This window comes from Gymnoscopelus microlampas, assembly GCF_963454915.1.
Source record: "Gymnoscopelus microlampas genome assembly, chromosome: 3".
Taxonomy (NCBI): Eukaryota; Metazoa; Chordata; class Actinopteri; order Myctophiformes; family Myctophidae; genus Gymnoscopelus; species Gymnoscopelus microlampas.
Window position 1 is genome coordinate 7,358,399 of NC_139940.1, and position 15,928 is coordinate 7,374,326.

The 15,928-nt window shown below is 41.4% G+C and overlaps 1 protein-coding gene across 6 annotated transcripts in view; it reads right to left on the bottom strand.

Moving 5' to 3' along the window:
* Positions 1–1,885: 1,885 nt before the first annotated feature.
* Positions 1,886–15,928, bottom strand: part of setdb1b (SET domain bifurcated histone lysine methyltransferase 1b) — a 42,962-nt gene continuing 28,919 nt past the window's right edge. For 3 of the 6 annotated variants that reach the window (XM_084053698.1, XM_084053696.1, XM_084053693.1), the window contains exons 17-25: positions 13,716–13,885; positions 12,147–12,392; positions 11,178–11,348; positions 8,377–8,504; positions 7,368–7,387; positions 6,522–6,631; positions 5,527–5,777; positions 4,402–4,490; positions 1,886–4,152 (exon numbers count right to left, since the gene is read on the bottom strand). In XM_084053698.1, coding sequence (XP_083909824.1) covers positions 4,035–4,152; positions 4,402–4,490; positions 5,527–5,777; positions 6,522–6,631; positions 7,368–7,387; positions 8,377–8,504; positions 11,178–11,348; positions 12,147–12,392; positions 13,716–13,885 — 1,303 coding nt within the window. In that variant the 3' untranslated portion in view covers positions 1,886–4,034. The remainder of the gene's footprint in view (positions 4,153–4,401; positions 4,491–5,526; positions 5,778–6,521; positions 6,632–7,367; positions 7,388–8,376; positions 8,505–11,177; positions 11,349–12,146; positions 12,393–13,715; positions 13,886–15,928) is intronic. The other 3 variants (XM_084053697.1, XM_084053694.1, XM_084053695.1) reach the window with 3 other exon arrangements.

The following is a 15,928-nucleotide window of genomic DNA, read 5'->3' on the forward strand; positions in this document are numbered from 1 at the left end:
TTCTAAAATAAGCAGATCTGGAATTTTTTACCTCAGCATTTAAGAGCTTCGTCAAAAACCAGTAGAGGATTTAAATCAGGTGATTTAAAAAAAATCCCCAGATAGTCAGAATTCATCTGAACTTTATTGTTCATATTGAATTAAATTATTGACTCAATACTTTGTTAGATTTGATTAATTTATTATGCTTGTATTTTTCTACTCATATATATACTATAATAAAGACGTAAAAAAAAAAAAACAATCAATGGTGGTTTTCAATGCCTGGCACTGTGTGGTACAGTAACACCAGCCTGGGAAAGCCCCTAGTCTAAATAGATAGCCAGACTAGAGGCCACCAGTGTGCTAGTTACTTGACCACACTACCCAGTTTGTTGACTAGGGTTCATGCCATTCACTCTGATCTTTCAGATAAGTCTAATGAATGCCTAAATGATCAACTGTACTGTAAATTGCACAAGCTCACGTGTGTGCTCTTTTTGAAACACGTTGCCTTACAATAACCCCAACATAGGGACGCCAGGGTTAATGTTAAGTTTCATCCTCCAATCAGGTTCCTGTTACCAGGAGACAGACTGAGGATATAAGCCAATCACAGAACTGTTATTACTAACACCCGACATTCAATTTAAAATTAAACAATTTGTAATAAAGCAATATAGGACTATTCCATACCTGCTTTTCCACCCACTGTCCATTCAGGAACACGACTGCAGATTCCTCAGAACCACGGCATTGGCATCCATCCAGTCTATGGGACAAAGGAGGGACAGGTTGCAGGCAACAGCATGGAAGAGAGAGAGCGACCTCCTGGTTCACTTCCTGAATCTCCTATAGACACACACCTGACAGTGGATGGAGTGAAGAAATACCTGCAATCTCAATATTGATGATGGACCCTTTACGGTCAAGAGTGAAATCCCTATGAAGCAAGGAAAGGTGCTGGTTCTGGACGGCATTCAGCCACAGGTCTTTGAGAATTGCGATCTTGACATCATCATCATGATGGAGATCTGCCAATTGCTCCGGTGGAAAAACAACAAACCTGATACATGGTCTCTCTCCGACACCCTCCCAGTGCCTAAATCTGGAGATTTCCTGACACCAGACAACTATCGAGGCATCAGTCAGACATACCTATCATTGCAAAAGATGTACAACTGCACGATACTGAACAGGATACAGAGCGCCATCGACCCCCACTTGAGGGAGAAACAAAATGGCTTTTGAGAGGGGAGAAACACCATAGCCCAGTACTTGGCCTTAGTTTAACCACTTAAACCCCTGTAGCCTTAGAGAACTGGACTTTAGTTACAACTGTACTTTGACTACTTTTTTTCCATCTACACCAACTCTCTTTGCCAAAAATAGCTGGTTTTGGCTTATGTTCCCAGAATATGGATGCTGGGGTTTAAGAGGTTAATGAGGATCATGGAGGAAGGAGACAGTGTGCCAGGGTTGGTCTTTGGCTAAATGCCAAGAAAACTGAGGTACCCACCTAGAACAATAACATCCTCCCGGGCCATCTCCAACAGGAGTCAATGCAGTGAAAGAAGACAATGACATACAAATACCCGGGCTCATGGGTCAACTCGAAAGAGCGAGACATTTAAGTGAGGAAAGCTCTCGCAAAAGCCAGCGTGTGGAAGATGCAGGGGTGGAAAGTACTGGCGAGCTAGCCAGATGTATGGAGGATGGAGATGACTGGAGACGCTGCTGGAGGGCTCGTCCAAGGACGACCTACAGAGAATGCAGTAACAGCAATTACATTAGAGTAAGTGATATTTTAGGATTAACATCGTTTTTTTTTGGTGAAAAGGTTAAAGCTCTATATTCTGATAGTAATCGTTATGGCGTTATTCTCAGGGGAAAAAAACAAAACAGGTAATGTTGGAATATGACATTTTATTAATAACACAATAGAACAAACTTAAAAAAAGAAAAAGAATAAGGCAGAATATAACACAGACGACAAAGATCCTTTGTAATGAGACTAACTGAAGAAAAGAAAAAAATACCTTAGTATTTATCTACTAACTATCAAAGCCTGGACAAGCTGGGATGATCTCTTAGTGAACAAAACGGTGGCTTATTAACGGAAGGCTGTGGGCTCAAATTGAACAGACTGGAAACATGTAGGTGGAGAAGATGAAATAAGACTTCTCAGCCCTACCTTCAACATCCCCTGTTCATGTGGCCCTCAACTACCACGGTCCCAGGGAACAGTGTGCTCTGTAAACTTTCTCTCCTTAAATAACATTAGAATAAATCCTCCGGTTGTTTTCTACCCTACATAGAAAGTTTCATTATTTACTGAAAAAACAAAGCACAATTGGTTCAGATTGACAGGTTCATACATGAAGCAAGGACTACAAGCTATCATTTTGGTTCAGTAAAAAAAACTTTGTTTTTGTGAAAGTGAGATAGTCAGGACAGACCAAGACAGCCAGACAGACAGCCTGAGAGAGAGACGGTACTCATAAACCATTTTTTTAAACTAATGACCAAATTTAAGTTTATCCATTGACCCACCAGGGGGCGTTGGAGAGGCCGTTTAGCATTCAGTCACTCTTTTATTTAAACAGAGTTCAGTAATTCAACTGACTTTGAACATAAAAAAAACAAAAAACAATTAACTTTAACAACAAACAATTTATGAAAGCAGTTTCCAGTGATATAGTGTATATATACACTATATGAATCTAGAAGGTGATTACAGATCTCTGATGGTTACAGTTCAATTACAAACCACCTAACAGTAATAATAATAAACATGTTTAGAAGCTACAGTGATTTGATTCTTGGTCACACGTGAATGACCCCAGCGGGCTTCCTTACAAAACACATGATAGAATATGCACATTCAATTAATTATCCAACCCATTCATAGCATAATATAAAACATTTCTGCTTAAATGTATATCCCTATGACGGCGTCACTTGCCTAAAATAGATGATCTATAACAAAAACCTGTGGCATCATATGACGGTAAATCAGGCTTCAGTGTGCTCCCAAACAAGCACTTATTTTGGACATGTCAGAGCGCTTTGATTTAGTCAAAAACTGTTACATGTCTTTGTTCCTGCCTCCTTATATTCCCATTGAACCACTTTCAACCTTCTGAAAAATGTCCAAAATGTTGAAAAGAAATTCAACATTGTTCAATTTCTTTTTCCAATCAAACCCGGGTTTGAATCCCGGGTAGGGATTAAGAGACTAATCACCACTTAACCACCATTTAATCAGTCTTACGACAAATAGCAAAATAGCATCTACAAGCGATGTGAGCTTGTAGATCTGCTATATGCGCTATTCACCATACGACAAATTAAATAGGGATGTGCATCACTTCAGTTCCTATTTCCAGGAGGTGGCATTCCCCATTTCCCTGTTCCGGTTCAATTTCCCATAGCTTCATTTGATTGGCTCAGCGGCAGATTTGAACCAGTTTCCTGTTGAGCCAATCTGCTGCTGAGCCAATCAAAATGAAGGTATGGGAAACTGAACCGGAAATGTCTATGCCACCTTCTGGAAGAGCCAACTACAGCAATGCACGGAGCCTATTAAGTGGTTAAATTCATGAAGGACTGGTGTACCAGCGATTAAAGGACCAGTTGAACCAGCAATGAAGGAGGTAGCCGTAGGAACAAGAACCCAGGTCATTACGTGCATCTCAACTTTCTGTCACACACTGAACAGATCAATGAATGGCTTTAATTCTGTGTGCATTATTCTAAACCTCCCTAACGGGACTGCCTTATATGGACCATGGTAAGAATGCTGAGAGAGAGAGAGAGAGAGAGAGAGAGAGAGAGATTGATTGAGCTCTGTGCTTCGGTTATAGCCAGCAGATATCTGTCCAAGAATCGCTCTACTATGTGAGGGCCATTGTTTACAGTCCGATTAGCAACTTGGCGTGACGACAGTTCAGCTAATCGCTCTAAAAAGGTATCTGCATCTGAATGCAGATGAATGGTCAGAGAAGAGATAGAAACACACAGTCAGAGAGAGAGAGAGAGTCCAGTGTCTTTCGTTACAGAAGTCGTCCTCTACATTCAGTGGATCCACAGCAGCAGAGAAGCTCTTTACCCTCAACACTTCCAACCTCATAGTTATAATCCCACGTCAGCTCTGTGCCCGCCCGGATACGCCTGGGGAGACACACACACACACACACACACACACACACACACACACACACACACACACACACACAGAAGAAGCAATAGTAGTACTAGTAATAGCACTAGAGCACTGTACTAGTCTGAAGACATACTGACAGAGGGTACTGCTTGGACTAAACCTACCGATATGACATTCAATAATATGACATGTTATTGTAATTTAATTGACATGAACAACAGTGAGAGCAGCTGAGAGTTAGCGGAGGATAAACTCACTTGCTGGCGAAGAATGCGACCCAGGGGAAACGCAGGTCGTGAGTGTCCACAAAGACGTTCTGGACAAACAGGTTTGGACTACAGCTATGCTGCAATGGCAGAGAGACAAGACGGAGGGATGGACAGATAAGAGATGAAGAGGAGAGACGGAGAAAGAGAGAAGAGAGGGGGAAGGAAGAGAGGGAGAAAGTGTCAAATGGAGAAAAGAGGAGATTTTGAGAGACCGTGATAAATACAAAAGTTACATCTACAAAATGTGATCGAATTACTATGTGAATATGAAATCGTCTCTGTCGGGTGGAAACCTCATATGTCCAAAACTATTACGTTTCAGGATTAAAATTCCAAAACAGCAAAAGTAGCAGATCTACAAGCTCAAAACGCGTCGCTTCGCGCCGCGTTTTGAGATTGTAGATCTGCTACTTTTGTAGCCCTGAAATATGACTGTCATACCGTGACAGTCATGTTGCCGAGTCCCCCTGGTTTATAGTGGTGTTCGATTTTTTTTACATTGCCAACTCTCACATGTACAACGTTCAGATTTAAAATATAAAGTGCTTAACCCCGAGCCACGGATGTTACAAGGCGATCCGGACCGCGATAAGTACCCGCATCTCCCGTATTGTTCAATAAAAAGCATTTTAATCCCATCGCCAGCCTTTTTTTTTTTTTTTTTTTGTAATGTATCTGAGTGCAATTCACCTCCCAACCATTAGTGTCGCATGGTTGAAAGTATCAGAGACATTTTTTAGAAAATGGCCGGCGATCGGATTAAAATGCTTTTTATTGAACAATACGGGAGATACAGGTACTTATCGCGGTCCGGGTCGCCTTGTAACATCCGTGGCTCAGGGGTAAGCACTTTATATTTGAAATCTGAACGTTAATGTACATGTGAGAGTTGGCAATGTAAAAAGATCGAACACCGCTATAAACCAGGGGGACTCGGCACCATGACGCTTGTATACAAGCGTCATGTGAACCATGGCTACTACTTTTGATGCTTATGTGTGACACTGTAGTGTGATCAAGTAGGGCATTAATTCACGAAAAAAACACAAAGAGTTAAAATATAGAAATAAAGAGGTTTCTGCCCGACAGCAACGATATATAAAGTGAACTAACATTGAGGTATCGGCCCAGGTTGCCCTCCAGCTTGGCGTCGATGATGTAACACGACTCTTCTCCGTCAAAGAACTGACGGGTGTTTTTGGGGCCCTCGGTTGCTCCCGTCTGACCCTGAGCTCCAGGCTTCCCTCCCTGGCCCCCCGGCCCTCCTCCGGAGCCTCCGGGGTTTCCAGACTTCACCATCATACCGTGGCCCTTCAGGGCAAAGCCGCGCGTGGACTTCACCGCTACCTGCTTCTTGGTCACTGCTGGGGAGGGAGAGAGAGAGAGAGACACACAGAAAGAGAGAGGGATAAATGAACAGTGCACTCCACTCCAACCCTGATCCATGGAGGTCCTGGCCACAGCGTAGGAAAATAACGGGGCAAAATGGCAAAAATGCCCCAAGAAATCCCAGAATGCCCCTAAAAAAACATGATCTAGAGGGTGTGTGTGCTTGAGATTGACTGCGTTTCAACCGGCTGTTAACGTTAAACGTGGCTCATTCAATATACGAGAACAGACGATATGGATTTTGGGGCGTAATTACGCACATGCCCGCCTAGGGAGCCAGAGGCCCTGGTTGCCCCAGGTTCGATTCCAGGCCAGGTCAGCATATGTGGTCGATGAAATGAAATTTGTCCCTGCGCAAGACTCTTAACCCCTAATTGCTCACAGGTTCTCATTGGAAACAAGACCGCAAGGACTTTCATGAACGACCTGTTAAAATGAATTATCCTTATCCTTAGGTCCTCACGGATCCATCCATTCAAATGGACCGACCGAGACCCGTGGCAATTGAAACCCATCCGACCCTGTGCGTAAGGGACAAGTCAATATTCCGGACCGGCTCGGTTCGGGGCTCAGGTCTTCGGTTCCGGGCAGACCCGTGCTACCCTCTACCATGATCGAGGGCCAACAAAATGCAAGAGAATCAAATGAAAATCACCTCATTGACCACCTCATCTGAGACCTGACCTCTGAAATCATACTGACCCCTGACCCTTACTTACCCTGGGCGGGTTTGTTGTGCTTAGGAATGTCATCTGATCCAGAGCTGATGGTCTGAACGTCATCGCTGTCAGATAGCGTCATCACTTCCTGTTTCTTCACCAACTCACTACTGCACAAACACACACACAGCTTATTAACCCATTAAGACCTGGAACTGTGTCATTTTTAGATTTGAGCTAAAAAGCATTATTTTACACTTTGGGCTATTCAAAAATAGCAGATCTACAAGCTCATACGAGCTAGTAGATCTGCTATTTTTGAAAAATCGTGAAAATGTGTGCAAATCTTTGACTATATATTTTTTTAAAGCAAACATTTTTAACTCAAATCTTTGCTTCTGGGGGTGCCTGGAACAAAATATTTTGATGGGGGTCCGCGGCCAAAAACATCATTTTGGGGGTCCTTGACATGAAAAAGATTGAGCACCACTGATATAGAAACAGACGTTTTTCAGAATACTGTTGAGATTTAGGAGACATGTAGAATCGGCTTCAGGTCTCAATGGGTTAACCACATTACAGCTTCAATCTGTAACTTTTATGTCCTACCCGGCATTCCAACCCGGGTTCCCCCTTATGAGCACCGACATTTTTGAGCAAAGAATAAATTGTGCTTTGGCTTTTGTGTAATACCACTTATCAACAGTAGGTGTCCTACCAGAGCCAGTAGACCAACTAAAACCACTGCATTTGTGTTAGTTATACTGTATTATTAACATACTATACGCTCATATGAAGGGCATCAATACAATATCATCAATAGATTGAAGGTAATACAATTATACACCACATAACAACATATAACATGAAAAACAATACAGACACTTCCTGCTGCGTCATACGTACCTCTTATCATCTCCAGACTCCTGGAACACATAAGAGAAGAGGATCAATAATTAATAATAACATTAAAATAGCGTTGCAAGGCGTTCCCCGGGTTGAAAGGTATAACAATAACAAAGGTGTAACAGATCTAAATACTACCACTGATAGTAACAACTACACTAACAAGGCAAAATATTGAAGGGTAATCTAGCCCATTAGTTCTCTAAGTGGGGTCCGGGGAACCCCAAGGGTCCCCAGCAAAAGTAGTTAACATAACATTACATTAGCATCTACTGTATATGTTGGCTATTAAAAAATAGCAGATGTACAAACTCACAGGGCGTCACTTTGTGCTGCGCTGCAAGCTTGTACATCTGCTATTTTTGAAAATATTTTGAAAATATCAAAAAATTGTCATTTTTGAATAATTTTTCCCTGGCAAAGAAACATTTTCAGATGGGGGTCCGCGGGCAAATGTCTATCAATTTGGGGCTCATTGACATGAAAACGTTTGGACAGAAGAAAAGACATGGATCAGAACTTCTGATTCAGTCTCCAGTTGTACCAAGCAGTGATTACTTTATGATCGTCACTCTGCCTTCCATAGATATATTCCTTGGTCTTATGGTAAAGGTCAATGCTTCTTAAAGCCCTACTAGTACTCCTAGGGGTACTCAGAAAGTGTATTATTTTGAATATTGATATTGGGTTATGAACAAAAGTATCTCATATTCATAAAATCAGTTAAATCTGGAAACTTAACATAACAAGAATCTTTTACATGCTATATAGTTTCAACAAAACCAATTGCCAAAATACGTCAGCCAACCGTCAATAAAACACCAAGTTGCCAGCTAGCAGGTTTTTAACCTGGCCTGAATGAGGTTTCTATATTAAAAGCCAAAAGATAAAGAAAGAAAAATGTATAATTGGACAGGCAGAAAAAACTAATGTAGCGGGGTACACTAGTTAAGAAAGTTAGTGAAACACTGGTACAGTTGATATGCTCTGGGCAAGATCTTTGACTCACCTTCTTCATACTCTGACTGGTCAGCCAGGAAGCCACTTTACTCTTCCCCATCTCCTCTGGGACGACGGGGGGCTTCCTGTCATCTGGGCCCCCTGCTGAGAGGGCTCCTTCTTTACTGTCCTGGCTGCCTGTAGAGGAACGACAGTCACCGTCATCATCAATACTAATAATATAAAAGATACTTGGATCTGTCTGGGTAAAAAGGTTTTTCATGTGGATGCGAGTGCAGTTCAGAGTCAAAGGTGTGGTTGATGCTAGATATGGTAGTGCACGGCAGATTTGTAGTGGGTGGGACGCCTCGCCCCGTGCGGGGACTTCTTTCTTCTACATTAGAAGAGTTAGGACGTCACATTCTAATACAGCCTGAATACCCAATCTCAGCACCGGCCACACCCCGCTAATCATTAGACTCCCAATCCACTGGGAGTCTAGGTTCGACTCCCGCTTGGGACAAAACCTTTTCAAACAACCGCGGACTCATTTTTTTCGCCGATAAAGTATAGTTTTGGCCCGGACCGCGACAGAAGGGTGCGGTCTCAAGCGAACTTGAGCCACGAGAGGCACCACCGAGCGCGCGAGTTGCCATGCCGAACGTTGCGAAATTCGCTTTGTAGCCTACTCAGCCCCGTCCGAGTTATGTACCGCTAGGCACAGAATAGTAAAAGATGTTGTGGGGACTGCGTTTGCCCCAACTGACACTCAAAGTGACTACTGGCCAATCACAGCACGTCTTTCCCGGGACTTACACAACTCTCAACTTCCCGCTACAAATCCGCAGTGCATTCCTAAAGCTCACATGGTTTACAACACCTGAGGGGTGTGGCCTGGTGATAAGGGTAGGGATGGAGCTCGAAAACCGGGTCCATTATATACCCGGGCATGAATTTATCGAGACCCGGTTTTCGATAAGCTTTAGGCTTGTCGAGCCTGTTATCGAGTGTAGCGGCCCATGACGTCATGTCTAAACTATCAAAACAAGAGGCGATCAAGAAATAAATCTAATCACCCACGCTGGCACAAACATGTTGGTCTAAAAGTGTATTGATAGCTGCAAGTTGTGCCAAACAGCGCTGTCCGTCCCTCAGTCTATCGTTGCCGAAAATGGCAGATCTACAAGCTCACAACGTGGTGCGAACAGACGCAGTGTGAGCTTGGAGATCGGCCATGTTTGGTGCGTGACACCGTCGTACGATGAAGTATACGTTGCGCTTTTAAAGTGACAGTACACACATTAACTCATTCACTGTCAGAATTATTTCTGGCCGCGTTTGAACACTGCCATATTTTTCATTGAAAAAAAAAAGTACTCAGGAGCCGAGATACAGAATTTTTAAGTTTTAAGTTAACAAGGAAGTGGATGGGAGTCTATATCTTCAAAAAATCATATCTCCTTGGTCTTTGAGTTAAAAAAAAATAAAAAATCTAAAAAATAAAAAATAAAAAAAAAAATAATATTTTTATTTTTTTAAATTTTTTAAAAAGTCGTTTTAGTCGTTCTTGGCAGGCATGGCTTATGGACAAAAGTCGTTTTAGTCGTTCTAGGCAGTATATGAGTTAACCGTTTCTTCAATATTATTTTCCAAAAGTAAAAAGGTCACTTGCCTTCTGTCTGTTAGAAAAGTACTGTATTTGAATGCCCTAGTAAAATGTAGTGCACGTGATATATTTTGGTTAAAACAAAGAAAAAAGAATAGAAAAAATAACTATGCATTTTTTGTTTATAAAAAGTTGAAGAGACATGGAGATTTTATAGTAATTATTACAGTACTATTCATAATATAAAGCCATTTAACACTTATTGCACATTATATGAATGGTTGTTTTAATGATAGGCAAAAATATTTTTTACTTCATTTAATTTTAGATAGTGGTCAGCCACAAACTCACTGTCACAACTGGCCAATAAAAAAAGATACCGGTTCTGTTCAGAATTTTTCGCCTCACGTCTTTTTTCTTAATAATAGAAAAAGATCGATAGTGGGCTCGATAAAAGCTCGGTTCGATAAGCAGGTTCGATAAGGTGCTCATTATCAATAAAAATTAACGAGCTCCATCCCTAGATAAGGGCGACAAGGTTTTAACTTTAGCGTTTGTGCAGCTGTGGTTTATATGGGGGGTGGGCTCATGGAACCAGGGGTGGGCTGGTGAAACACTGGACTCCACAGATCCCCTGAACCACAATTCATTCTACATGTCAGGGTTTTAAGCTGTGGCGCAAAGTAACATTGTTAAAAAAAAATGTTTCTACTTTTACTTCTACTCCACTACATATCAGAGGAAAATATTGTACTTTTACTCCACTACAATTATTTGAAAACTTTAGTTACTAGTTACTTTGCAGATATAAATTATTTCATTATAAAACTTCAGCTTCAGTTCACTTCAGCCCTATTTTATACATAGGCTATTTGAAAATAGCCGATCTACAAGCTCACAATATCGCGACACGTTGTGAGCTTGTAGATCTGCTATTTTCAAACATTTTAGTACTTTTACTTTTGGTACTTCAAGTACATTTTCATACCAGTACTTTTGTACTTTTACTCAAATAAATGTGTAATTCCGGACTTTTACTTGTAACAGAATACTTCTACATTGCAGTATTGATTAACTTAAGTAAAACATTTGAGTACTTTTTCCATCACTGGTTTTTAGGTATATTTGATTTCTTCTGTCAGCGCTTGCCTGACCATCATAGTGTTACCTTTTTGCTCCCGTCTGTGTCCGGGGACGTATTTGAGAGCACTTATATATTTTATCATTTTTTAAAAACAGTGTTGGTAGTGTAGGCTGTGTCTCACCATCCTTATTGCCCTGAGCCTGTCTGCGGGTGGTGTAACTCCTCCACACGGAGCTGGAGTTGAAGTAGTTGTCCTTGACGAACGTGTGGTCCGAGCTGTCGCTCTCGTCTTCACTCTTGGAGTCCTTGTCGTCCTCATCGTTGCTGTCCTTTGAAGACTCTGGACTCCGGGCTGGAGGACAGTCAGACACACAAGAGGACAAGAGGACAGGAGCAATATGAAGAACAAGAACATCACCATATCACATCTCAAATCTCACATCTTACACATTTAATCTCTCACCTAACATCATCTCACCTAAAATCCTGTCATGTCACCTCATCTCTACTCACAATCACACATCACATCTCACTTCATCACATCATCTCACCTTATATCATGATATCTCACCGCATATCATATCATTTATTGCATATTATTATCATTATTGCATATTAAAATAAAAATAACACTGTCTGTCAGTTATGTAACATAAGAGATTTAAATAGGTTTAAATAGGATAAAATCTGACTTAGGCCAAATGATTTAGGCAATTTTTTGGAATGTTTTTTTGGCACAAGACCATGTGACTTAGGCCAAAAAAAATGCCTATTTTGGCCTAGGGTCACACTAGGGAAAAAAATTGGGCAAAAATATAAATTTCCTCAAAAAATGCCATTAGTTTTGCAAGGTGACGATATTGTGTCTTTCGGGCAGAAACTTCTAAACTCCATATTTTAACTTTCTATGTTTTTTCGTAAATTAATTCCCTACTTCATCATACAAGAGTGTTGCACAAAAGTAGTGAAACTAGCAGATTTACAAGCTCGGCTATTTTCTCTATTTTAAATAATAATAAAAAGGAATGGTTCTGTACATACAAGGTTTCCACACGAGAGCAACAATACCTCACTTAACATAATCTCATATCATCACATCATGATCACACATCCTATATTTCGGATTCCAACCGACCCCCTGACCCCTCACCTTTGCCCTTTCCGTGTTTCTTTCCGAGCGGTCGCCCGGGTCCGGTGGGATTGGAGACCAGACCGGACGGTTGGATCTTCATCCTTGACACGTCCACGCCGCTGCCCTCGCTGTCAGAGCAGTGGGCCTCGCTCTCATAGCCCTCCTTAAAGTTCTCCACACTCTCTATGTGGTCCAGGTTGGCAAAGTACTCGTCTCCCATCTCCAGACCTTCTTTATCGGCGAAGTCATCTGTCAAGATCTTACCTAGAGAGAGAGAGAGAGAGAGATGTGGCAAGCCAATTTAACATCCTATCTGTAATATATGTTTTAGATGTCCACGTTTCTCCCAGTCAAATCTGCATTCTTACAAGTCATAATTGCAATTAAAGATATCCATAATAACATTTCTTACTAATAGAAAGTGTATTTAAAGATATCTACAACTTAATTTATCCCAGTCAAAATCCAATTCAACACATTTATAAACCCTTTAAAAGTATAATGTCATATAATACCATCATAACATCTGCTGGTTGATCCAGCGGCCAAGGAACAACTGATTAACACATTGTCTGCCAGAGTTTATTCACAATGTACTCACCCACTGCCAGCATTTTTTAATAATTATTTATAGAAGAAAATGTGAATTACTTGTCCGTTTATTTTTTAACATTGAAGCGAATGGTTTTTAATTATTTTATATCTCCTAATTTGTTGTGAATAACGAAAAGAAATGAATACCCCCAAATTAGAGAAACATTTTAGAAATTCAAAAACAAAAACAAAAAAAGGGGAGAATTCTCCCCTTTGGCGGTTGACACCATTGACTGAAAAGGGGAGAATTCTCCCCTTTGGCAGTAGACCTGTTAACGTTTTAACGTTAACGTTTAACTGACGTTCCCATTTTTCAAACATTTTCCCAAAAAGAAATCCAAACTCAAAAATAGCAAAAACTCGTTTTTAGTAAAAAATAATAATAATTAAAAAAAATAATTGACCCAAAGGAGATATGATTTTTCGAAGATCTTTACTCTCATCCACTTCCTTGTTAACTTAAAACTTAAAAAATGTGTATCTCGGCTCCTGAGTACTTTTTTTTTCTTCATTGAAAAATCTCTGGCATGAATAACAATAGGCAGTGAAAATAATTCAGGCAGTCAATGTGTTTACATTTGGTTACATTTTCACACACACTGTAAAAAAGGGGGTGGGGTCATGGGTATGGAAGTTGATCACAAAGAACTGATTAACTGATCACACCATGTGTGTGTGTATGTGTGGTTTTGCATAGTGTGTGCATGCATGCGTGTGGCGTGTGTGTTAGGTGTGTTTGTATAGCGTGTAATTTAATATATTTAGGTTATCTGCCCTGTGCAATTTTTTATTACAAAGCCTAAAAATGCAAACAGAAATACATTCTGTATTCATATGTTCCAAATGTTCACTGCCAAAAACACAATTAAATTGTTAATCGCAGTTATTTATATGACAATTAATCGTCAATTTGTTTTAATCGCAACAGCCTTCCGTGTGTGTGTGTGTGTGTGTGTGTGTGTGACTGTGTGCGTGTAGAATGTGTCTATATACCAGCGTAGATGCAGACAAAGGAGCCCTTGGCCACGTCATCCAGACAGCGAATGCCCCAGCCTTTATTCTGAGTCTTGAACAGCTGGAGTCGAACCTGCAGGCCGTGCTGTACCAGGCGGTTGGTACACATCGTGGAACAGCACTTACACCTCTTATTACACTCATAGATCCTGATTGAGAGAGAGAGAGATAGAGATAGAGATAGAGATAGAGAGAGAGAGAGAGAGAGAGAGAGACAGAGAGACTCTTTTATAAGTGTAAGAAACTTCAACTCAGCAGCTACAGCACGTTAGTCAGCTTGTATTATTTAACCCATTGGTTCTCAAAGTGGGGTCCGGGGACCCCCAGGGGTACTTGAGGGGGTTCCAGGGGGTCCCCAGCTAAATGATGGACAGGAACCAAATGGACCCTTATGGGTCTGTAACTCTGAGAGTGTACAAATGGAACCAAATGGACCCTAACGGGTCCATTTGGTTCCATTTGTACACTCTCAGAGTTAAATTAACATTGATTTTACAATATGAATTGGGGTCCCAGAGACATACATGCCATTAAATGGGGGTCCGTAGCCTAATGCATGTCCAACTGGGGGTCCTTGAAATTAAAATGGTTGAGAATCACTGCTAGAGAGCCGTAAAAATCTTCTATTATGGGGGTCCCTGGCTTATCTTTTCAAATGGGGGTCCGCGGTCTAATAAGTGTCTATTTGGGGGTCCTTGGCACGAAAAAGTTTGAGAACCACTGATTTAACCATGTCGAGCGATGCCGAAATAAAGGCTTTTCAACCTTTCAGTGGAACAGCATGCCTTCGATATTGTTCTCCTGAAGTATGCTGTTAAGGAGAGGAACTTAAACTTTTGCATTATTGATATTGTAGGCATACAATAAACAAGACCAGGAGACCTGGTTCTGCCAGACCCAGGCTAAGCCGGACTTCACGTGACGTGTCAGCCTGTGTCTATGCCCATGTATGGACGAAAGGGGGACAGACTTTTCTGGCTGGGACCTAAGGACAAACGGACAGGGCCATGTTTTTTTTGCCCATGTATGGAGAAAACAGGTACAAAACATGCCCATGTATGGACGAAAGGGGTCTTTTCTGACTGGGACGTTTCTGGCTGGGACCTAAGGACAAACGGACATGCCATGTATTGCCATACCCTTCGGGTCTGGCAATAACTGGAAGTGTTGTCATGTTAGTGACAGGAATGTAGTCAACTAGACAGGGTCCAATAGGCTCTATGCACAGCAGCCATATTGGAAAGAAATTGAGCCTCTTCCTTACTTCCTTCACAGGTCTTACTGACTTACTACTCTCAATGATACTAATTAAGGCTCCTCTGTTCCATTCAGTGTAGCACAGTGGTTCTCAAACTGTTTGATTTCAAGGACCCCCATAACTCTGAGAGTGTACAAATTAACGGACCGTGTACACTCTCAGAGTTACACACCCGTAAGGGGCCATCTGGAACCCCCTCAAGGGACCATGACTTTGAGACCCACTGGTGTAGCAGTGTGTTTCCAGTGAGCCAAAAATTCTGTTTGACCAGAATGGAACATAACCTTAATTAGTATAATTGGTAAGACCTGTGAAGGAAGTAAGGAAGAGGCCCCACTTTCTTTCCAAAATGGCTGCTGTGCATAGCGCCTATTCTGTCTACTGCCAGGAACTAGTGCACATTCCCCAAGTCACTTTAACCCATTAAGACCTGGAACTGTGTCATTTTTAGATTTGAGCTAAAAAGCATTATTTTACACTTTGGGCTATTCAAAAATAGCAGATAGCTTGGGGTGCCGCGCTACGAGCTTGTAGATCTGCTATTTTTGAAAATTTGTGAAAATGTGTGCAAATCTTTGAATATATATATTTTTAAAGCGAACATTTCTACCTCAAATCTTTGCTTCTGGGCGTCCCTGGAACAAAATATTTTGATGGGGGTCCGCGGCCAAATACATATAATTTTGGGGGTCCTTGACATGAAAAAGATTGAGCACCACTGATATAGAAACATACGTTTTTCAGAAAACTGTTGGGATTTAGGAGACATGTAGAATCGGCTTCAGGTCTCAATGGGTTACCCCCAAAGCTCTCTATACTAGGTCCGTTAGCATTTTCCGGTACACCTGCTACACCATATCTCTTCGCCGAAAATAGCCGATCTACAAACTCACATTGCGTCACTTTACGACGCGTTGTGAGCCTGCAGATCTGC